The 23,703-nt window shown below is 48.3% G+C and overlaps 2 protein-coding genes across 4 annotated transcripts in view; both read left to right on the top strand.

Annotated features, from left to right (window-relative positions):
* The window catches only part of ST3GAL3 (ST3 beta-galactoside alpha-2,3-sialyltransferase 3), a 152,577-nt gene extending 146,330 nt beyond the window's left edge, over positions 1–6,247 (top strand). For both annotated transcript variants that reach the window (XM_012812350.2, XM_023507730.1), the window contains one exon: positions 5,226–6,247. In XM_012812350.2, coding sequence (XP_012667804.1) covers positions 5,226–5,315 — 90 coding nt within the window. In that variant the 3' untranslated portion in view covers positions 5,316–6,247. The remainder of the gene's footprint in view (positions 1–5,225) is intronic.
* Positions 6,248–8,626: 2,379 nt separating this feature from the next.
* Positions 8,627–12,069, top strand: ARTN (artemin). Of its 2 annotated transcripts, XM_012812315.2 has the most exons (7): positions 8,627–9,377; positions 9,545–9,657; positions 10,286–10,456; positions 10,598–10,742; positions 10,835–10,961; positions 11,313–11,451; positions 11,528–12,069. In XM_012812315.2, the coding sequence occupies exons 5-7, from the start codon at positions 10,902–10,904 to the stop codon at positions 11,989–11,991; spliced, it is 663 nt and encodes a 220-aa protein (XP_012667769.1). In that variant the 5' UTR covers positions 8,627–9,377; positions 9,545–9,657; positions 10,286–10,456; positions 10,598–10,742; positions 10,835–10,901; the 3' UTR covers positions 11,992–12,069. The 2 variants fall into 2 exon arrangements, with proteins under 2 accessions (XP_012667769.1, XP_003801253.1); XM_003801205.3 differs by lacking the exons at positions 10,286–10,456; positions 10,598–10,742.
* The last annotated feature ends 11,634 nt before the right edge of the window (positions 12,070–23,703 follow it).

The following is a 23,703-nucleotide window of genomic DNA, read 5'->3' as shown; positions in this document are numbered from 1 at the left end:
GGCTCGTTCCTGCTCATCGATCTTTTTACCTGTCTTCCATGGCCACCACCAGCTGCCCACCCTCCTCCTCTCCCTCAAGGCTCCACTGGGCTGACCCTGTGCACTCCTCACTCCCACTGGTCTTCACCCCACACAGCCAGCTCTGCTGACAACCTGACCCAACTCTCCCTAAGGTCACCAATGACCTATCCCAAAGCTGCCAAATCCAGGGGACACATGCCATCTTTCCTAACTCTCAGTAACAATTTTTGTGTTGACCACTTCTTCCTCTTTGAAACTCTGTTCTGCTTAGACTTCTGAGTCAGTAATTTCTAGTGTTCCTTCACTTACCATTTTCTCTCATTCCCTTTCTCAGTGTCGTCAGTTCTTAAGAACCAGCATTAGCTAAGGCTCTATCCCAGAGTCTCCTCTTCTCACTCTATAGGTTCTCTAGGAGATGTGCTTTCCCCTCCACGACTTCAGTTACCACCTATATTGGCTTTTTTAGTTCTGTCTTAACACCATTCTGGCTGCCATAACAGAATACCATAGACTGGATGGCTTTTAAACAACGGAAATTTATTTCTTATAGTTCTGGAGACTGGAAAGGTCAAGATCCAGGCACAGGAAGAGTCAGTTTCTAGTGAGGACCCACTTCCTAGTACACAGATGCCACCTTCTCTCTGTGTCCTTATGTGACAGAAGGGGTGAGGGAGCAACCCTGCATCTCTTTATAGGGGTGCTAGTCCCATTCATGAGAGCTCAGCCTCGTCACCTGCCAAGGACCCCACCTGCAAATTACTATCATATTGAGGATTAAGTTTCAATATATGAATTTGGTGGGATGCAAATATTCAGTCTATAGCAGGTTCATTCAGCCTACCTCAAGTAGTTAGAAATTATTTCATGGATATACAGGGTGTCTGTAAAGTTTGTATGCAATTTAAAATAGTTTAATATCGTAAATTGCATAGGAACTTTATGTCTACCCTGTATAAGGGATATGGGGATCTCATGGGAAGATAGAAACAGCCTTCCAGCTGGGCCTCCTGTCACCTGGAAAGGGTTTGGGAATGAGAAGCTCATTCTAGATCCAGGACAGTTCTGGGACTGTCCTGTCCCCCTCAGCAGTGACACCAGCTCTACCCCATCATTACCATGGCCCTGTTGCTTTTCACCTCGGCCTCTCCTTACACATCTCCCTGCTGCTTGGTCCCTGGAAAGCACCTAGTCCAGATGCTCACAGAGCTTTTACCTGCCTCCTGACTTTTGTTACTTCTACCTTTGGGCTCTTACATATTCCTTTGATGTAAACTTTATGTAAAAATTTTAAGCAGAGTGAGAGCTGTAGACATAGGCAGAAGACTGATCATAATAACCTTTCTATGCCATGGTAAGGAGTTTGCACATTATTTTGAAGGCCATGGGAAGCCATGGGAGAGTTGTAGGCTGTGGATTAGCAAGTAGTTGGGTCACTGTGGCTGCACTAGGAAGTAGAGGGGGCAAGGCAAGAAAATAAACTAGTTGGGAGGTCATTGCCACAGTCCAGGCAAGAAATGATGACTCCTGAACTGGATCTTTGGCTGAGGCCATGAGGAGAAGACAGAGGCAAGAGAAAAGATTTTTTTTTTTTTTTTTTGTGGTTTTTGGCCAGGGCTGGGTTTGAACCCGCCACCTCCAGTATTTGGGGCTGGCGTCCTACTCCTTTGAGCCACAGGCACCACCCAAGAGGAAGGATTTTAAGTCAGTAGGGCCCAGGGATTGTCTGAGTGCAAGCATGAGGTAGAAGGACCTACCCTGAAGCCCTCCCTGGTGGAGCAGTTGCATTTCTTCCACCTGCCACCTCCATCTTGAGGCCATGTCCCTCATGTAAAATCTCTCTGGCTCCAAGGCTCACGGCATGTGCTGTGCTGCTCTCTGTGCAGAATTCACAGAGTGTATATTCTCTGGTCCAGCAAGCTGCATTCAGGACTGAAGCTCACAGCCTGCTGTAGACCTTTGTGTCCTTATCTATAGAAAGGATCATAGTAGGACCTACCTCCATAGGCTTGGAAGAGATCAGATGTGATCTTGTGTAAATAAGGCCTGGCACACAGTAAGCACTCATACATGCGAGCTACTGCTATTAATATCATACCCCTACTTATCACTGTTATTTACCAACTCCCTGGATGAGGATTCACTGGAAATGTTGGTGCCTGGGTTTAGGACCCCTCTGTCACCTGGGTTGTCTTCAGTAGTCACATGGACCATTCAACGCCCTGGCCTCCCATGTATCTCAATGTGATCAGCTCCTTCTCCAGGCCCAGCAGGAATGTGGGGGATGCGAGGAAAGGGGAGGAAGGACTGGATCCTGGGGATGTGTAAGGGATGTTAAAGGAGTTTGTAAAGGAGGCAGAGTAAAGAAGAATCAGGAAAGTGCATCATGGAGACCAAAGGAACAATGTTTCCAGAAGAGAGCATCTCCAATGTCAGGCGCTGCAGAGAGGCCCAGTAAAGGAGTACTGAGAAAGGGCCATTGGATATACCAGTTAGGAAGCCACTGCTGTCTGTGGTGAGAACAGTTCTTAGAGTAGTGGAGTAGGAGTCAGTTGCAGTAGTGAACAATGAGTAGGGGGCAACAGTGACCACAGGTGTTGCTCATGGTAAGTGCCTCTCAGGACACTTGGGGGAGAGGGGATGAGAGAGGCTGAGCAGTGGCTAAGGATGAAGTGGGTCATACAGGAGTCTGCCACTCAGGCTAGAAACAGAGACTGTGAGCAGTGAGCACAACCACTACTTCAGATATAGGGAGTGAGATCCCTGGGGAGAGGACAGAGTAGAAAGTGCAGACTGTCAGGGCAGAGCCCTAGGAACACCCATATTTAGTGGCTGGGTGAGGGCAGGCGAGCTAAAGACAAAGACTGGAAAAGTGCTGTCATAGGGAGGCTCTTCTGAGAGTATGGGCTATGATGTGGGAAGGCTGGGGACTTTATTTTGAAGGCAGTGGGACCCATGGGAGAATCCTGGGCCAGCCATAGCCAGTGCAGAACTCCAAGTGTCTACATCAGGGGTCCTCAAACTTTTTAACCAGGGGGGTCAGTTCACTGTCCCTCGGACCGTTGGAAAGCTGGACTGCAGGCCCCCAGACAAGTTGGCTGCTAAGCAGGACAGGCAGCAGCGGCAAAAACACCCGGCAGACCAGATAAACGTCCTAGGTGGGTCACATGTGGCCCGCGGGCTGTAGTGTGAGGATGCCTGGTATGTGGAAGGAGGAGTTTGGAAAGGAGCACCGGAGGGGTGGCATTGCCTGTCCAAGACTGCTACACCCCAGAACAGACTTTTTAAAATTTTTTTATGATGGAAATTGTCAAACATACTCATACGTGTAGGAAATGATGTAATGAATTCCTGCATACCTTTCCCCACCTTCCCTGGTTATCAACATATGGCCATCTGTTCTTCCCCTCATGCTCCCACCCACTGATTATTTGGAAACAGATCTTAGCTATATCATTTGAGCCATAAATACTTCATTAAGTTTCTCTAAAACATAAGACTATTTTTTATCACACCTAAAAAAATTAACAATAATTTTTTAATATCAAATATCCTTTGATGACCTTTAACCCTCAGTGGCTCCTACAGGGTACTCTCAACTCTGACCCATCGGATTGGTTACTTCTCCCCCAGGGAGTGGTCATGGTGCAATATGTAGAAAGAGGCTTAGGAGAGTCTGCATTTGCTTGACTCCTGGCCCTGCATAACTCCAAGCCTTGTTTTCTTACCTATAAAACCTAATTTCATTGAAAACATATTTATTGAGCACCTACTCTGTGCCTAACAGCCCCTGCCCTTAAAGAAAACCTGTGAGCCAGATGCTCAAATCTTCAAAGAATTGGGGTAAGTCACCCAAGGGTCTAAAAGAAGGAAGGCTGTTTGCAGATGGTAGAATATAATGACAGGAGCCTTGAGGGATCAGAGGTTTTAGGAAGTCTGGAAGGACTGCTGTGTGTGAGGGAGACCCTGACCACCTACAGGTGCTGTGGAGTGTTGGGGAAGAAATAGTTGCCACTGGAGTGGGGCTGGGAGTGCTGTCCTCAGGGACAAGAAGTCCCTGGTTAGCACAAGAAGTGATGACTGCCTGAGTTTCAAATGGAAAAGATTTGGAAAGTTGGAGAGGGTTGACTGGACCAGAATAGGGGCTGAACAGAGCCATAAGTTCTTAGCCCCAGTAACTAGTAGCTGTTAAAGTAGTTATGGTGAAGTTCCATGCTGACAAATGCAACAGAAGTCAGTTGGGTACAAATTATGATAAAGATATTGGTATTCATTCCTTCATTTATTCAACCAAGACTTTTTCAAGGAAGCTTCCTAAGAGTACTGGGGCTAGTAAAGAACCCTATCTTATTGCAGTCTGTCCCCAGCAAGGCCCTAGAAAGCAGCATCTTCCTTGTAATTTACATATTAGCAGTAAGATTAGCCTTTTGTAGCAATTTTAAAATATATAAGACATTATTTTTAATGATAGTCAAGTGTTCTCACCACAAAAATTGAGACGTATGTGAGGTAATGGTTATGTTAGCTTGATTTAATTATTCCACAATGTATAATATATCAAAACATCACATTGTAGCCCACAAATACATATAATTATTTGTCAATTAAAAATACAAATTTTTTGTGTTTTAAAAAGATTAGCCTCTTCTTCTCAAGTCCCTTGGCTCCTCTGATCTGGGAGGCAGGATTTCATCAGCTGCCCCCAGGCCTGGAAAGTGGATTGTATCAGGCCAGAGAATGACTCAGCCACCCTTTGCTGGTTGGACTTAAGTGACTCACATTGCCTGCCCTCAGGGTGTCCAGAACCTAGCTGCTGCCTAATAAGAAGTGGGTTGAAGTCTATGGGAATAAGGTCCTTTCTCTAGCCCTAAGGAGGGTGGTTGGAAAAATTATACCTCCCAAGATTTGGAAGAAGTCAAGAGGCATAATTCTCCTGGGACAAGGAAAGGGGCAGAAAAAACTGGTTTTTCCCAAGTCTTGGGAAGCAAGAAGGATGAGCGCTGCCCTCCTAGAGCAGAGCCATCATTGTCTGGTAGGCACACCTGATACTAAGTACCCGCCTTCAGATTTCTACAGTCACAGAGCAGGGGAGGGTGGTAACTTGGGAGAGGGCACTGAGCCCAAAAGGGGCATTAGAGGCAGGGCTGTGTCTCAGCAGGTATCTGGGTTGCCTATCACAGATCACTTCTCCATCTCTTTCCTTCCAGTCCTGGACACACAATATCCAGCGAGAGAAGGAGTTTCTGCAGAAGCTGGTGAAAGCACGTGTCATCACTGACCTAAGCAGTGGCATCTGAGTGGGCCCAACATTTGGCCGTAGAGGCCCAGGCACCACCAGGAGCAAGCAACAGCTACCAGCACCTACATAGGAGCCATCAGACCCAGAGAAAGACAGTGCCAAGAGGCCCCAGGGGCAGTGAGGCCTTGGCAGAGCAGCCAGAACTGTACCTGCTCAGAGGCCAGCCCCAGTGACCAGCACTGAGCCTCATTCTCAGCCTAAGTCCTCGAAGCCAGAGGGCCAGCAGGCCACTGGCTATGCCCAGCAGGCCCAGCATGCAGGAGGTGGGACACTAGGCAGCAAGGCTTCTGCCACAATCATTTTTCCAATCAGTGTTTGGTGTATTATCATTTCGTGAATTTGGGTAGTGGGGAGGGGAGGGATAATTTATTTTTAAATAAGGTTGGAGATGTCAAATTTGGTCCACTTGCTGTGCAGTAAAGGGCCCACTAGAGGGCCTGTCAGGCAGTGGTACCAATAAGCTCCCTGCAGTAAGAGTGCCATGACCAGCTTGTACCCTGATCTAGGGCTACAGTGGGGTGGGCAGGATCTAATGCCAGCCCTCCTAGCCCATGACCTTTCTTGAGGAGAAGATGGGATATCCCCTCACCAGTTCCTAGCTGTCTTACAGGGAAACTCTGGCTCCACCCCTTCAGAGCCAAGAAGACAGCCCCAGGGCTAGACCAGAGAGAAATTTAAAATGCAAGAGATGAGGGCTGGCTCAGCCTGATGGGAATGGCTCCCCTTCCCCCAGCTGCAGCTGATCCATAAGATAATGCCCAGGCCTGGACTGATCACTTTGTCAGATATTCTGGGTTTCAGCAATGAGACTGCCAGGTCTTTGGGTTCTGCCTTTAACCTGGACCAGAGGGAAATAAGGCCCAAGGACCTTACCCAGGCTGTAGCAGCCACCCAGGAAGCCCTCATGGAAGCAATAAAGCTCTTCCCTGAGCCTGGCCTCCTTTTGCTTTTTGTGACTTTCCTTGAAGAAACCGGCCTTGGCAACTATGCCAAACCCAAGGGCCTTCTCTCCAACCCACAGATTCCTATATCCCTTTCACTTCTTGTGTCAACTGTAGGCCCTCGATAACCACCTAAGGCTCTGGAACTTCTCCCATCCACATGGTCCTGTATCCTCTCTGCCTTGAGAAGACAGACCATAGGTTTCAGGGCCTGCCCCAGAGTCAGCCCTGTGTCTCCTAGAGAAGACAGGAGATTGGAGCCCACAATCCCAGGATAGTGCCTCTGGGTCACCACAGCCCCAGCTCTGCAGTGACAGAGATTCCTGTGAAGAAGGATACACTGCTGAACCCCCAGCATGCAAAGGCCCACAGACTTTCCCTACTCCTGACACCCTGGCTTTGCTCTGGGAAGAACATGCCCCATCTGCACTCTTAGCACAGAGGCATATCCTGTCCCCTCAGCCTGCCTTTTCCCGCACAGAACAGGAAGGCACGCAGCCCACTTGTAGGCATCCTCTGTCAAACTTAAGAAGGTACACCCCCACCCTCTCAGAGCCCTAGAGTCTGATCCCTCCCTTCCCCAGGGTTCCCAGGCAGGCCTGAGAATGACACCTGCACTTGGAGCCTTGGAGTGTGCCTCCTGCCAGCTGGCCCTGCACCTCTTTCCTGCCAACCCCAGTCCAGAAGTCTAGACAGCCCTAGGCCCTCTCAGTGGTAAGCCCAAAGAACAGAAAATCCTAGCCATCCCAAGGACCACCACCATCCCACATGCCCCGTTTCCTGCTGTGGTCTATCCTCAGACAGAGCCTCCTTAGCTGAGGGGAAACAGGGCCCTGCCTGAGAGACAGGCAAACCCAGAAACACCTTCTGTGCTCTGCTGGAACCAGCCTCTGTGGTCCACAACTCCAATGCATGTATTCCTGCATAGCACCCCCTGGAGTTGTATAGGCATGAGCCACATATGCGTAAGTGGTGGCCCTGGCTACAAAAGCCCTAGAGAAGGTGCCCCAGTTGAGCAGCCCGTTGTGGGAGGGGACAGAGCAAGCTGCTCACCACTTGGCCTCCTATCCCACAGGGGTCCTGTTGAGCATGCAGACAGCCCCCTACCACTCTGCAGTCTGACTTCTACTCCCCAACACTGTGGGGAAACTACTCTGGCAAAAGCAGTGGCTCTGTGCCCTGGCCAGACAGAATTACCTGTATGAATCTGAAAACTCCACATGCCTAGCCTGAAGTTCTGATTCAGGTCTGGAGTGGGGCTGGATATGTGTAGTTTTTAAAGATCCCCAATGGCTCTAATGCATAGCCAGGATACAGCTGGTCCACACATGTTCCCCAAGTATCTCATCCTCACCCACAGCTTCTAATTATCATTTGGTCCATAATTCCCAAATTGCCAGCCCAGCTCTCTCCATTTGGCTCCAGGCTACAGATTGAGCTGCTTCTGAACATTTCCACTAGGATAATCCACAGGCCCTTCCAACTCAAAACGTCCAACACTGATCTCAGGGACCCCTGCTCCTCCTTTGGAAAAACCCAGGTCCAAGGATGTAACCCCTCCACCTAGATGCCCAGGCCAAAGGCATACCTTTGCCAGGTCACCTCTTCACCCTATTCAATCAGGCATGGAAAGAATTTCAAAAGGCCGCTGATTGGGCCAGGTGACTCAGCACTCCCCTGACACCTCAGACCTTACCCTCTCTCCCCAGCTGCTTCTAGACTATTTGCTCCACCTCTTATCTGTTTTACCTGTCTCCAGCCAGTCAATCCACCAAGGATGTATCTGATCGCACCTTCCTGCTCAAAATCGTTCATTGGTCCCCAGTGTCATAGTAATAAAGACCAGACCCCTTAGTAGGACCTTTCCATCTTTGTTACCCAACCCTCACCCCACCAAATTGTCTTAATTAGGCATCTGAAATGTTACCCTTCAGCTCCAGCTTGAAGGCTCTGCGGAATGTTCCTGCTCTGTGACCCCTTCTTCAGCCTTCTCACCCACTTCTATCCACGCTGCCCTAACTGTGCAGCAGTTACAGCCAGTTTGCAATTGTGTCCCCACTGCAAGCCCCAGGCAGCACAGGAGGTGAGCAGAGTGGTGACTAGAGCAGAATCAGACCTTGAATGCCGCAGAGGGGAGCCTGCCGGCCCCAATGAGGTGGACGACCCGTTGGTGGAGAGAATAAACTGACGGTGGAGCAAAGGCCAGGCGGGGCAGGGCTGCCGGCCGTGCCCCTACCCCCACTCCGGGTCTGTACGCACCAGCGGGCGGCGGCCCAAGGCATGGACTAGCCTGTCCCCCACCCCACCCCCACCCCCGCCCTCGCTAGCTCTCTCTCCCGTCCTCGGTCCGTCCTCCCTGCTCTGTACTTCGCTTGTCTACAAACTCTTAACTAGTTCCCGCGCCTCTACGCCGCCCGAATTCTCCACTCTCTGCATCCAGGGGTCCCTCCACCAGCGTCTCCCACCGCCCTCGGGGGACCTATCTGAGCCAAGGGGCACCGGATCCCACGGGTGGAGCCGCCAGGTGAGCCCTGAAAGGTGGGGCGGGGCGGGGGCGCTCCAGGCCCCACCCCAGGATCCGGTGACGCCAGGGCTGGAATTTGACACCGGACGGTGGCGGGCAGGAGGCTGCTGAGGGATGGAGTTGGGCCCGGCCCCCAGACACGGCCCACGGGCTCCGCCAGCAACAGGTCCCTCGGGCCCCAGCCCTCGCTGCGACCTGAACCGGAGCCCCACACCCGAGGTAAACTAGCCCGCCTGCCCATCCTTGGTCTCAGCCCTGGATGGACGCTCCTGGGGCTAGAGGGAGCGGGCAGGACCACCGTCCCCATTCCTTTCTCGCATCCTCCCTTTCTGGGCCTGCAGTGCAGCTCGCCGCCCCTCCCAGCCCCTCCAGTCCCTCTTGTCGCTGTAGGACTGTGCTGGCCCTGCCCTCTTGCTGTAATATGAGGCTCCCGCTGCCACTACAAGGCGCAGACTGGCTGCCAAGGCCACACTTTTGGCTAAAAGAGGTGCTGCTAGGTGCACAGCCCTGGGCATGAGCCATTTGAGCTGCAGGGAAAAGCCCAGCACTGGTCCCAGGAAAGGTGCCTAGAAGAATATGGTGCAGGACCCCTGTGGTGAGTAGCTGGCTGGTGGATGGGAAGACAAGGGCTGGAGGACCAAGTGGCACCAGAGGACAGGGAGGGAGAGGTAGGGCCTGAGCTGCCTTCAAGGGACCTGCTCCTGTGCTCCCCCTAGCGCAGAGGGTCCTTAAGCTTGCTTTTCTGGCCTTTCTCTCCATCAGAGAGAGTAGCCACTGATTGGTCTGGCCCAGTGGACCCTGAATCCACACAGCCGACAGAGCATGCTTGGCCTTACGGACCATCCCAGGAAGGTCTGGGGAGGTCTGTCCTACAGGTGTGCAGGCATTCTATGTGCCAGGGGAGTGGGGTGAGGGTGACAGTTGGGACCCAAGAACAGGTTCGCTAATGAGGGCTCAGGAAGGTTCTGGAGGCCCAAAGGAGTGTTTGGGTGTGTCAACTCAGGAAGGCTGGCTGAGATTAGGAAGGATGGCTCATAGGAGAAACTTCTAGGAACAAGGCTAGGCTGCTAGCTCCACAGGAGGCTGGAAGGGAGGCAGACCTAGACAAGCTCTCAGGGTGGCTCCCCTCTCAGAGACCAAGCTGGTGTGGAAATCTAACTGGCCCTCCTGGGAGTGTCTCAGGCCCAAGACTATCAGCTAAGGGTAAGGAAAAGCCCACCCCTCCTTTGAGTCTCCAGGCTTGACAGACTCTGCCCTCTGGTGGCCAGAGGAAGTCATGGCCCAGGCCCCAAGTTTTCAGAAGGCACAACCGCCCTCACCATCTGCTGCTTGTTGAGGAACATTTGCTGTTGTAAGAGAAAACTGAGGCAGCTCTGGGTCCAGAACAGAGATCACAGAGGAACAGGGTGCAACAGCTCTGGGCGGGCAGTAGAGGCTGAGGCCTGGGCCTCACTATCGTTAGGTAACTCTCAGAGTGATCAGCCAGCCTCCTATCTTCTCCAGGCCTCAGCTTCCTCCCCTGCAGCATGGGGTGAAGGCTCTCTGTAGGATGGAGTGTATCCAGCCCTACAGCAAAGAACAAGAAAGCTCTGGGAAAAGAGGACCTTCCCTCCCCCCTGGCTGAGTGGGCCACAGGGTGTCCAACCTGCAGCCTCTGGACTGCATGCAGATTACGTGAGGACTTTTTTGTTTATCTGTGGTGGTGGATATCACGAAAATTAAGCACAGACCTTTGTTTTTTCTCATAGCTTTCGTTAATGTTTGTGTATCTAATGTGTTTCCCAAGACAACTCTTTTTCTTTCAATGTGGCACAGAGAAGCTAAAAGATTGGACACCCCTGCCCCCTTATGACCTTGGACAATCTCTGAGCTTCTCTGAGTTTGTTCATCTGGAAAAGGGAGATTAAAACATTTACCTCCTGAAGTTGTGAAAGAATAGCGGCAAAGCACCTAACACATAGTAAGGTTCTCAGTACGCCTATTTCTAGGTTGAGTCCAACTGAGGTGGAAGGATGCCCCCCTCAAAAGATAACTTGTCTCTTAATTTGCAAGGTGCCTCAAGAGGAGGGTGGGGGAACAAGTCAACAAAAGCTGATGGGAGCTCCTGGTGTTGGTAGAGATGGAACTTGGATTTGAAGGCCTTTCGGTATTGTCCCGCTCCCCCTGGCCTAGGCGGCAGGTAAGTGGTTCCCCCAGTGACCCCCACTTGGTGTTAAGGAAAGATGGCTTGTTTGGGGAAGGAGAGCAGGTGGTGGCTTGAGCTGGGGTCAGATGTGGGAGGGGAAATAGGGAGGGATCGGGCATATGGGAGAAGGAGTAGGTCAGTACCCTCAGGTGATCCCCTCCAGGGGCTCCTGGAGGCAGCTAACTCATGCTTGAACCTAGCTCTCCCTGAGCTCCCCTCCATCCAGGTGGAAGCCTGTCTCCTCTCTGATCTGAGAGGGAAAGACAGCTCTTCCTTGAGTTGCCCCCTCCTCTACCCACCAGGGTGCCCTCTTCCTCCCTGAGGTTCCACTTTGTCTCTGTGCAGCCTGCCCTGTGGCCTACCCTGGCTGCTTTGGCTCTGCTGAGCAGCGTCGCAGAAGCCTCCCTGGGCCCTGCACCCCGCAGCCCCGCCACCCGCGAAGGCCCCGCTCCAGTCCTGGCGCCTCCCACCGGCCAGCCGCCGGGTAGGTGAACTGGAGAAGGGGCGGGGCGCAGGCAGAGCTGGCCTGGGACAACACGTGTGACTAGGTTTCTTTTCAGGGGGACGTACGGCCCGTTTGTGCGGTGGAAGAACCCGGCGACCACCGCCACAGCCTCCCCGGCCAGCGCCAGCGCCGCCAGTGCCCCCGTCTGCTTCTCCCCGCGGGGGCCGCGCGGCGCGTTCCGGGGGCCGGGGCAGCCGCGCACGGACGGCGGGGGCGCGGGGCTGCCGCTTGCGCTCGCAGCTAGTGCCGGTGCGCGCGCTCGGCCTGGGCCACAGCTCTGATGAGCTGGTGCGTTTCCGCTTCTGTAGCGGCTCCTGCCGCCGCGCACGCACCCCGCACGACCTCAGCCTGGCCAGCCTGCTGGTTGCTGGGGCCCTGCGGCCACCCCAAGGCTCACGGCCCGTCAGCCAGCCCTGCTGCCGACCCACGCGCTATGAGGCAGTCTCCTTCATGGACGTCAACAGCACCTGGAGGACCGTGGACCGTCTGTCAGCCACGGCGTGCGGCTGCCTGGGTTGAGGGCTCTCTCCAGGGGTGTTTGTTTTGGACCCTTACCCGTGGATCTTCCTGCCTGGGACCCTCCCGCAGCGCCACAGGAGCCAGAAGCCTCAGACCTCAGCCTCGTGAGTGGAGGACGTCAGCCCCGGAGAGCTGGCGAGTGACGGAACTGCAGCCCTGATGCCCTCCCCCTGCAAATCCCAGCCCTGCAGACACCAGAGACCTCTGCTGTGGAGACCTTAGGACCCACTCCTCACAAATTCTGGCATCAGTCAGACCTCAGACGTGGGACCACTTCGGAGAATTTATCTGTGACTGAGGCCTCAGCCTCTATCCAGGTGCTGAGGATGGGTGCAGAATTTGGAGCAGACACATTGCAGTTCCATGGCTGAAAGTGCCAGTGCTGGAGCTGGCCTTGTACTCACTGGTGGGAGCTGGACCCCTATTTATTATACCTAAATTATTTATTTACTTCTGTGGTTTGTCAGATCTTTTCCTGAGCAGTGGGGGAATAGTGGAAGAGGCTGAGTGGAGATCATGACCCGATCATCCCATTAGCCCACTTCAGGCTGACTAGCAATCACCCACCTGGCCTGTATCTCTCACCCTCACCCAACAGCTGTGGGATGGGCAGGAAGGAACACAGGCAGGATGATGGCAAAGGTGCATGCACTAATTCCAGGCGGCCTTCTCACAGCTCCCTGCACAGTCCCACCACTAGAGGCCTAAGATTATCTATGGGTCCGTGAAGCAATCCAGGGCATAAGAGCATCCAAAGAAAGCCCCAGGATGGGGAGAGGGTGCAGAAGGCTGCTGGTTCAGGGACATGAAGCACAGAGCTCCACTAAGATGACAGGAGGGCCCTAGAGGGATGTACATTTGTGATGATCAAGGGTATTCATTCAACAATTTTTTTTTTTTTTTGCAGTTTTTTGGCCAGGACTGGGTTTGAACCCACCACTTCCGGCATATGGGGCCGGCATCCTAGCCCTACTCCTTTGAGCCACAGGTGCCACCCTCTACAAATATTTTATTAAGCACCTATTATATGTCAGGTATTAGGTAGACAACAAGGATACAGAAGTGAAAGGGACATGATCCCTGCCCTTGAGAAACTTAAACCAAGAGAGACAGACAATGAATAAGCAGTTACATTAATAATTATTTAAATTCAATTTGGTAAATGGTATGAAGAAGGACAGGAAGCTAAGAAGTATACACCTTCATTTGGAAGGAAGGGGAAGTTAATGATGACTTCGGCCTCTCACTGTGTCCCTAAGTCCCTAAGTCATCTCCAAAAGGTCAATGCAATCCTTTGAACTTTTCTGCATTTCCTGTGAAACCTTAGTCCCTAGGTCCTCTGCATTTGTATTGGGGAGAACTGTGTGATTTTCCTTCTTTGGGAATAAGATAGGGTCATATATTTGGAAAGGAAGCTAAGTGTGTAGAACTGTGGGACACCCCAAAAGGGTTGTCAGGAGGCTGTGGGATGTGCTAGTGTGGAGCTGTGGAGAGAGATCTGGGCTAGACAGACTTGAGAGGTGCCAGCACAGAGGTCAATGCTGCAGCAAGTGGTGGATGACAGCACTGTGAATATGAGACAGAGAAGAGAGTGGGAGCCCCTCAGTCATTTACCACTGTTGATAGAAATTCCTTCCAATCCACTTATGCGCCTGCCTGCTTTGGCACAGGTGTCCCCTTCACCCAGGCTAGAGTGAGGAGCTGGGAAGAGCTCTCTGAGGGCTGTGCCCATTTTTGGTCAAGAAGGAGAAACATGTCTGTGCCCCCACTCTTCTGCATTCACTGCCCAATTCTAAGGTGTTCCCCAAACTTTGGTGCTTTTGCTGACTTCAAACATTCTGTAGCCCCATCTCTGCCTCCAAACTGCTTCAGGATCCTCAGTTTCCACCCTCCTTCCCCCAAAGATAATGGTGCCAGTGCCATTTCTGGTTGTGGGTGGTAAGGGACATTTTATCAATTCTGAGGTCAGGCAACCCCTTAATGGTCCAAAGCCTTGCCTGGTCCCCAAGCTCTCTAGGCCCTGCCACTTAAGGGATATCACTGCTCTCAGAGCCACTTAAAGTATACCAATGGAAGCCACCTCTGACAATGCTCACAGTAAGAGCCAAAGGTGCTGGCTCGTCACACTCCCAACTTGCCAGTTCTTGTGGGAATACAGTCAACCCCCAATTGGAGGCTGCATTCTGGGTCTAAAGAGCTTGTGCCCAGCATTCACAAAGTCTAAAATGAAACGGCAACTGCTCCAAGAAGAACACATTCCCACAAGAACTAGTCTCAGTTTGCAAATCAGAACAATCCAAAGCTCTCTTTGGAAAAAATAAACGAAACTGTTTTCCCCTCCAAGGAACACAGGCCACAGAGCTGCACTTCTTTACCAGATAGGGCCGTAACCCGTCATGTAACCACTCTGGGGAGTACACTGGTATCTCCATTTCTGACTCTAGTCTTTGAGTCACATTCACAAAATTATGTACATTTCCCACTCAGCGCTCTTCCCAGAACTAAGGCATGGTATCCTCTAAAGCAGTTGTTTTCAACCTTACTAATCCCGCAATTTTTTAATATAGTTCCTCATGTTGTGGTGACCCCCAATCATAAAATTATTTTCATTGCTACTTCATAACTGTAATTTTGCTACTATTATGAATTGTAAATAGCTGATATTAGGTGACCCCTGTGAAAAGGTCATTCGACCCCCCAAAGGGGTCATGACCCACAGGTTGAGAAGCACTCAGTCTAAAGGGATATCAAGTCACTGCCTCTTGCAAGACAGAGAACTGCAGGGAGCTTTGAAATGACAGTTTTCCAGCTTCCAGGAGCACCTGAAGTTCCCCCTCTAGTTTCATTTCAGCTAGGAATCATCGTTCTGGGTTCCTTGTACTTTTGCCCTCAGCTGCCTGGTCCAACGGATTGCCCAAGCAAATGACTTTTCTCCTTTTCTGTCCAGGGATTGCCACCTTTTCTCTTGCTAGAGATCCCTGTGACACAGTATGTGTGGACTGGATAACTGAGATTTCACCTTGAAAACAAGAGTATGAGTAAAAAGTCAAGAGATTAGAAAAAATATTTAGAAGAATTTGTGCCATATATTCATGTCTTTCTTGTTCACAGGAGTGGTTCTTAGCCTATTTTGGAGTGGTGGAGTATTTTGAGAATCTGGTGAAAGCTTATGGACTTTCTCCACCCAAAAAGTGCTAAGAGGTCACTGATATACAAATCCAGTAAACAGTTGTAGGAGGGTCCACAGACTTTCTGAAGTTTATTATTAATGTCCTCTTATAGCTAGATCGATTCCTCCATCTGTACTCAGGATCCTACATCAGGGCTCTCTGTCCCAGTTATTTACAAACAACTCTTCCCATCATTCAACACAAGAAGGTCTGACAACTTCATGAACTTACCCTTATATTGGCAGCACTGTACTTACAACTTGGTAAGGGTTCAGATTGTTGGTATATCAGTGTCTTAGCTGTGTTTGTGGCAATGTTTGGTGGTGTCTTGCTGACTGGGGTTCATTATTATTATTATTATTTTGAGACAGGGTCTCACTATGTTGCCCTTGTAGAGTGCTGTGGTGTCACAGCCCACAGCAACCTCAAACTCTTGTGTTTAAGTAATTCTCTTGCCTTAGCCTCCCAAGTAGCTTGGACTACAGGCGCCTGCCACAACATCTGGCTATTTTTTTGTTGTTGTTACAGTTGTCATTGTTGTTTGGCAGGCCCAGGCTGGGTTCAAACCCACCTGCCCTGGTGTATGTGGCTGGCACCCTAGCTGCTGAGCTATAGGTGCCAAGGCTGGCATTCATTATTGTTGTGTGTTTTTGTGTGCCATCAGAGTTTGAATTAAAGTAATGAACAAATGTTAAATTTCTTATTAAACGTGGCAAGAATGGAAGTGAAATCAGAGACATGCTAGTCCAAGTTTATAGGGATAATGCCATGAAGAACATGGCAGTGTACAAATGGATTAAACGTTTTTCTGAGGGGAGAGAAAGTGTCACTGATGAAGAGAGGTCGGCGTGAGTAATGAGTAGAATGGATGAAAACATTGCAAAAATTTGTGAATTGTCCGTCAAAACCATTAGCTGAGCGTGAGAAGCATAGCAGCCCAAGTAAACATCAGTAGAGAAACACTAAGGATGATCTTCACTGAATATCTTGACATGAGAAAGTGTGTTGAAAAAGTAGTCCCCTGGCTTGGTGTGCGTAGCACAGTGGTTATGGCGCCAGCCACATACACCAAGGAGACAGGTTTGATCCCGGCCCAGGCCAGCTAAATGACAATGAAAACTGCAGCAAAAAATAGCCGGGCGTTGTGGTGCGTGCCTGTAGTCCCAGCTACCTGGGAGGCTGAGGCAAGAGAATAGGTTTGAGATTGCTGTGAGCTGTGATGTCACAGCACTCTACTGAGGGCGACATAGTGAGACTCTGTCTCAAAAAAAAAAAAAAAAAGAAAAGAAAAGAAAAGAAAAAGAAAAAGAAACAGTGGTCCAGTAGGAGCTCAGTGGTGAACAATAGCAAAGGAGGGTGGAAGTTTGCCAAGACTGTTGGTAGAGGCAAGACAATCTTTTGGGCTGTGTGTTGAAACAGAAATGTAATAACACAACCCTGAAACAAAGTGTCAAAGTGCACAATGAAAGTCAGCCAATTCTCCAGGACCCAAAAGTTTCTGTCAGTCCAAGTCAAGAGTCAAAACAATGTTGCTAACTTTTTTTGATATCAGAGGGATTATTCATCATGAATTTGTACCAACTGGACAGTTAACCAAGTTTACTATTTGGAAGTGCTAAAAAGGCTGCATGAAAAAGTTAGACAAAAATGACCTGAACTTTTTGCTAACAACTCATGGCTCTCGAATCATGACAATGTATCAATTCACAGGCACTGTCTGTGAGGGAGTTTTTAGCCAGTAAATGAATAACTGTATTGGAACACACACCCCCCTACTCCCTGACCCCCAATGACTTTTTTTTTCTTTTCTTTTCTTTCTTCCTTTCTTTTCTTTCTTTCCTTCCTTCCTTCCTTCTTCCTTTCCTTTCCTTCTTTTTCTTTCTTTCTTGACAGCGTCTCACTATGTCACCCTTGGTAGAGTGCCTCAGCCTCCCAAGTAGCTGGGATTACAGGCACCCGCCACAATGCCTGGCTATTTGTTGTTGTTGTTATTGTTGTTTAGCTGGCCCAGGCCGGGTTCAAACCCACCCTCCCCGGTGCATGTGGCCAGCGCCCTAACCGCTGAACTATGAGTGCCAAGCCCAATGGCTTTTTTCTTTACTTGAAGATAAGAGAAATATTGAAAGGAAGACATTTTGATGACATTCAGTACATCAAGGGCAAGACAAGACAGCTTTGATGTCCATTCCAGAAAAAGAGGTCCAAAATTGCTTGGAAGGCCAGGGTGGTGGCTCATACCTGTAATCTTAGCACTCCTCTGAGCTAAGGAGTTCGAGACCAGCCTGAGCAAGAGTGAGACCCTGTCTCTAAAAATAGCCCAGCACTGCCTCAGGTTTTTGGGGTTTTTTTTTTTTCTATTTTTAGTAGAGATGGGGTGAAGACTGAGCCCTCACCCTATGGGATCTGATGCTATCTACCTGGAAATAGCATCAGGATTAAAACGAATCAGAGGACACCCAGCTGATGTTTGTGCTTGCAGTTTGGGGAATCCCCTTCTCATATTTGGTCACAGAAGACTTCTGTGCTGATTGTTGTCGTATTGGTGTGAAAGCAGCAGAGAATCACAAATTGTGTTTTTCCAAAACATCTGTCTTCTCTTGACTCTCTTGATCTCACACTCTCCTAGTTTTCCTTCCATTCCTCTAGCTACTTGTTCTCAGACTACTTTTGGGTTCTTCTTCTTGCAGCCTTGTATGTGCTCCTCGGGGCTCTGATATTGGTCTCTCTTCTTCCCATTCTATTCTCTCCCTGACAAATATTATATACGCCCATGGTTCTAGTGACCACATCCACAATGACTATGCTCATATTCTATCTCCATCCTAGAGCTTTATCCTGAGCCCCAAGTCTACGATTCCAATACTGCTACTTGCTTATCCTGGCAAACTTACAGCTCACTCCTTCCTGTTCACTCCTTCAGATCCACTGGCCATCCTTCCCCAGCCTACTCTATCCACCAGCAACTCCTATCCACCAGCTTCCCTGCTCACCAGCTTCCAAACCACTGCAACTGTCCCCTCCTCAGTGAATGCACCAATCCCCATCCAGTGACACAAGCCAGAAACTTGGGCAGCATCCTAGACACCTAGAGCTCTGTCATGACCCTTATTGGTCACCAAATCCTCAGATCTTATATACAGATCCATCCTCTTTTCTCTATCCCCAATGCCATTCTGTTGAAACCTTCATAATTTTTTGGATTATGCTCATTTTTATGATTGGAAGTATAACTGGTCTCTTTGTCTCCAGACTCATCTCCCTCTAGTCATTCACAACCCTGCACCCAGAAAGGACACCATTGTCTTAAGAGCATTAATTGTCTCACATTGGGCCAGTTGCAGAGATTCCAGAGATCAGTGAGAAACATGTTTTGCCATCAAGAAAACTATAGTTGAATATATGGACATTGTGTCACGTACCTGTAGTCCCAGTTATTTGGGAGGCTAAGGCAAGAGGATCTCCTGAACCCAAGAGTTTGAGGTTGCTATGAGCTATGACACCATGGCACTCACCCCAGGGTGACTGAATAAGACTCTGTCTCAAAGAAAGAAAGAAAGAAGTGGCGCCCGTAGCTCAGTGGGTAGGGCACAGGCCACATAGACCCAGCTGGACCCGGCCTAGGCCAGTAAACAACAATGACAACTACAACAACAACAACAAAAAATAGCCGGGCATTGTGGTGGTACCTGTAGTCCCAGCTACTTGGGAGGCTGAGGCAAAAGAATCACTTAAACCCAAGAGTTTGAGGTTCCTGTGAGCTGTGACGCCATGGCACTCTACCAAGGGCAACATAGTGAGACTCCGTCAAAAAAAAGAAGACTATAATCGGAGGTAGGGTTGCCATATTTAGCAAATAAAAGTACAGGACATCAGTTAAATCTGAATTTTAGATAAATAAAAATTACTTTTTAAAAAAACGCACTAACTGGAACAAGCTTATATGAAAAAAGTTTTACTGTTTATCTGAGATTTAAATTTAACTGACTGTACTACATTTTTCTTGCAACCCTAGGTAGGGGTAAAAATAAACAAACAAGGGCAGTGCCTGTGGCTCAGTGGGTAGGGCACTGGCTCCATATAACGAGGATGGAGGGTTCAAACTCAGCCCTGGCCGAACTGCAACAACAACAACAAATAGCCAGGTGTTGTGGAGGATGCCTGTAGTCTCAGCTACTCGGGAGGCTGAAGCAAGAACATCGCCTAAGCCCAAGAGCTGGAGGTTGCTGTGAGCTATGATGCCATAGAACTCTACTGAGGGCCATAAAGTAAGACTCTGTCTCTAAAAAAAAAAAAAAAAAAAAAAAGTGGTATCAGAGGGATCACTGTATGGATGGAAGAGGCAAGGCAGTAGCCAGCTGGTGCTGTAGCAGTTAGAGCTGTTCAATATGCATGAGTACCTCGATTTGGAGTGTGCAAGAACAGAAGAGATGTGCAGTTACAATTACCAGAACTTGGTGACAAACTGGTTGTGAGGGCTTGATGGAAAAGGTGGTTTCCAAGTGTTTATCTTTGGTGACTGGTAAGGAACACAGGGGATGCAGTAACTTCAGCATGATAGGGGTAAGAAGTAGGAGAAATCACAGGATCAGGTTTGTATATGTTCAACTTAAGGTGACTGTGACACCTTCAGATGGCTAGGAGGCTGCAGGGAGCTGAATATGTGGGTCTGGAATTCAGGACATTCTGCACCAGAGAGATTGGGAGTTCCAGCTTGAGGCCAAAGGAGTGGCAAGCCAAAGAGGAATAAAAAGACAAGCAGAGACTAAAGTGAGCCAACACTGAAGGAAGAGGGAAGGGACAAGCCAGTGAAGGAAACCAGAAGAGTGGCAGGAAAAAACCAAAACAAATTAATAGGGGAGAGAGTGATCAATGGGACCAACTGCAGCAGAAAAACAAAGTCACATAAGGAACTGAAAACCGCCCACTCGGTTTTCTTGCAACATGGTGGCCTAGGGACTTTCTTGTTAAAAATAATTTAAAATACTAGACAAAATATATATATATTAAATATATAATATTTATAAAATATATAATATATATAAATATATATATTTTTTACTCATGAAATTTCAGTATTTGGTAATCATTCTCAGGTCATTGTTATAAAATAAAACAAGAGTATCGTTTACACCTGAAACATAAATGAAATATTATTTTTGTAAAATATGAATGCTTTATCTAAATTATGGCAAAAGCTTATTTTATTACCTTACTCATCCAGAGATCACTTATTTAACAGCTTGGATCTCTGAATATGACCAAAATATGCACAATGATGACAAAATCCTAGGCTTTTTTCAGGTCCCCACTTAGCACTCTCTACTGTTATTTGGTTTTTTGTTTGTTTCAGGTTAATTGAGGGTACAAAGAATTAGGTTACAATGCTTGCATTTGCTAGGTAAAGTCCCTCTTATAATTGTGTCCCACCTGCAAGAGGTGTGCCATACACCCTAACATGGTGCCCATTAAGTGGGAGCACACCCATCCCCCTCCCTCATCTCCCTCCCCTCCTGCTTGAATTGATTTTTTTTTTATCTTATGTGTGTGTGTATTAGATTGTCTACTGGCTTTCTATTAGAATTGACTACATTGGATTCTTGCTTCTCCATTCTTATGATACCTTACTAAGAAGAATGTGTTCCAACTCCATCCAGGTTAATACAAAAAATGTAAAGTCTCCATCTTTTTAGTGGCTGAATAGTATTCCACATTGTACATATACAACAGCTTATTAATCCATTCCTGGGTTGGTGGGAATTTAGGTTGTTTCCACATTTTGGCAATTGTAAATTGAGCTGCAATAAACAGTCTAGTGCAAATGTCCTTATGATAAAATGATTTTTTTCTTCTGGGTAGATGCCTAGTAATGAGATTATAGGATCAAATGGGTGGTCTAATTTGCGTTCTTTAAGATTGTATTAGTTTGCAGTCCCATCAGTAGTGTAAAAGTATTCCCTTCTCTCCATATCCATGCCAGCATCTGCATCAAAAAATGTATTTTTTAAAATTAAATTCATCCATTAGCAGACAAAAACAAAAGAAACATTAAGGCCAAAAAATAATAAAAAATAAATAGTGAAAGCAGGACAGTATAAAACAAGCAAATCCCTATAGTTGGTTTTTATCCTGAGAGAAGTTGCTGTGCCCAGTGACCCTGAGCATTGGTTTGTGGGGCTGGTCTCTGAATTTATGAGAAAGAAGACAAAGCCCAGGGCCCACTCACGGTGGGATGTATGTTTAAGGCAGTGGTTCTCAACCTTCCTAATGCTGCGACCCTTTAATACAGTTCCTCATGTTGTGGTGACATCCATCCATAAAATTATTTTCATTGCTACTTCATAACTGTAATTTTGCTACTGTTATGAATCATAATGTAAATATCTGATATGCAGGATGTATTTTTATTGGTTGCAACCCATAGGTTGAAAACCGCTGGTTTAGGGAATTTCTCTTAAGGCCAGGACCCCAAAAGGTTATGCCTACACTATGAGAATGAATTAGAAATAGACATAGATGAACCTTTGCCTACCTAACCTCTCTCCCTCACACCAGAGGACTACAAAGCACCTAGGTGCTAAGTGGAAAGGGGAAGAATTCTCCCCTGAGAATTTATAACTATAAGCAGGCCCCTGTCTGGTTTTGCAGACCAAATTTACACTATTTGGGAAGGCTGAAAAACATTAAAGTGGTCATTTACTCCACCTGGACATGGATTAGTAGTGGCTCCAGGTGTCCAACAGAAGTTCTCTTTTCCCTTCTCCTGGGCTTTAGGATGTTTTCTCCTGAATCTGCAGACCCCTACAGGGTTGTCACAGGTTCTGGCTCCTGTATGTCCTACTCTTATTCCTTAGAAAATAATCTTTCTGTAACTGGCTCCCCAAACTTCATCCTTACCTTGGCTCTTTTTTTTTTTTTTTTAGACAGAGTCTCACTTTATCACCCTCACTACAGCATGGTGACCTCATAGCTCACAGCAACCTCAGGCTCTTGGGCTTAAGCGATTCTCTTGCCTCAGCCTCCTGAGTAGCTGGGACCACAGGCACCTACCACAGGGCCCAGCTAGTTTTAGAGACAGGGTCATGCACTTGCTCAGGCTGGTCTCGAACCTGTGAGCTCAGGCAATCCACCCACCTAGGCCTCCCAGAGTGCTAGGATTACAGGTGTTAGCCACCGGGCCCAGCCTTCTTACCTTGGCTCTTAAGCTATCCTGCACTGCCATCCACATCTCCCATAGATCCCCTTTGATCTAGCCTCCAGAAATGCCCCCAACTCTTCCCAGGGCCTACTTCAATCCATCCATCTTAAGTGGCATGTTCAGGACCCATGGCTGGTGAGACCTGGCTTCCTTCTCTGCCAGTGGAACCCATAGGAGTGAGGAGAAGGAGCCCTGGATGGGAAGTAGGAAGACAACTCATACTGACCAAGTTTTGGCCTCTGGGATGAGCCCTATTCATGTATCTTCTCAATTTTTCCCTCACTGGAGGAATTACAGTTCTCTCTTTTTTAAGTAAAGTAAGTTTCATAAGAAGCCAAAGCATCAGGGTTAGACAGAGGCATAAACAGGTTTTAAACCCAAGCCTGAGTCTAGAATTTGTGCTCTTAACATCCCTTTAAGGGATGTTAAGATTTCACCAGTGAAATCTCCAACCAACACCAGGCCCAGGATATTTCACACCTAAGCACAGACTTGGAATCAGTTATTTTATTTTGACTTCCTATTTTCTCCTTCCAAATATCTCCTGCCTCTACTTTTTCCTCTAACTTTTCCTCCATATTGCAGATAGACTTTTCTAAAATGCAAATGCAATCATTGTCCACCTGAAAACCCATCATGGTTTAAAACTGCACTTAGGATAATGTCTAAACTCCTAAAAGAGTCTATGGCTCCCTGTTTTTTCCAACCTCATCTCTATTATTCACACCCTCCTCCTTCTTCACCCCACATATATCCCACTTAAACTGAAGACAAATTACTAGTTTTTCCTCAAATATTTTCTTGATAAAAATGTATTGAATGACTAACGTCCCACCGGACTTTGCTTACCAGCTAAGTGAGCTCCTCTCCTCCCCAAGCTCTCTATTCTTCAAGCTCAGATCAGGTTTCCCCTCCTCAGGGAAGCCTTCATCAACCTTCTCAGGCCTGAGCAACTACTGCCAATGCCAGTTTCCTCCATTTGAACACAACTGCAGAACTTCCATTTTTAGTTTTTCCTTCCCTGCTAGGGTAGACGACAGGAGTTAATAAAAGGACAACTGGAGAAGTGAGAATCAGAGCCTGTGCCAGACTACATCTGTGGCTAGGCTCTGCTACCCCAACTGTGTACCCAGGGGCAAGATAAGCTTAACTTTACCCAACCTCTGTTTCCTCATTTCATCTGAAAATGCTGAATAAAAATACCCACCCCAGAGAGGCTGAGAGAATACTGTTCCTGGCACTTAAATGTGAGCTACTCTTATTCTAATTACACATAAAGAGAAGTTGCTTCCAAAACATTATGAAATACCCTGAGCACTGTCCATGGTATGTAGTTTTCCGATTGCT

This window comes from Otolemur garnettii, unplaced genomic scaffold, assembly GCF_000181295.1.
Source record: "Otolemur garnettii isolate 467f Iridium unplaced genomic scaffold, OtoGar3 scaffold00202, whole genome shotgun sequence".
Lineage (NCBI taxonomy): Eukaryota > Metazoa > Chordata > Mammalia > Primates > Galagidae > Otolemur > Otolemur garnettii.
The sequence above is the reverse complement of the archived record's forward strand: the minus strand, read 5'-3'. Positions and strand labels throughout refer to the sequence as shown.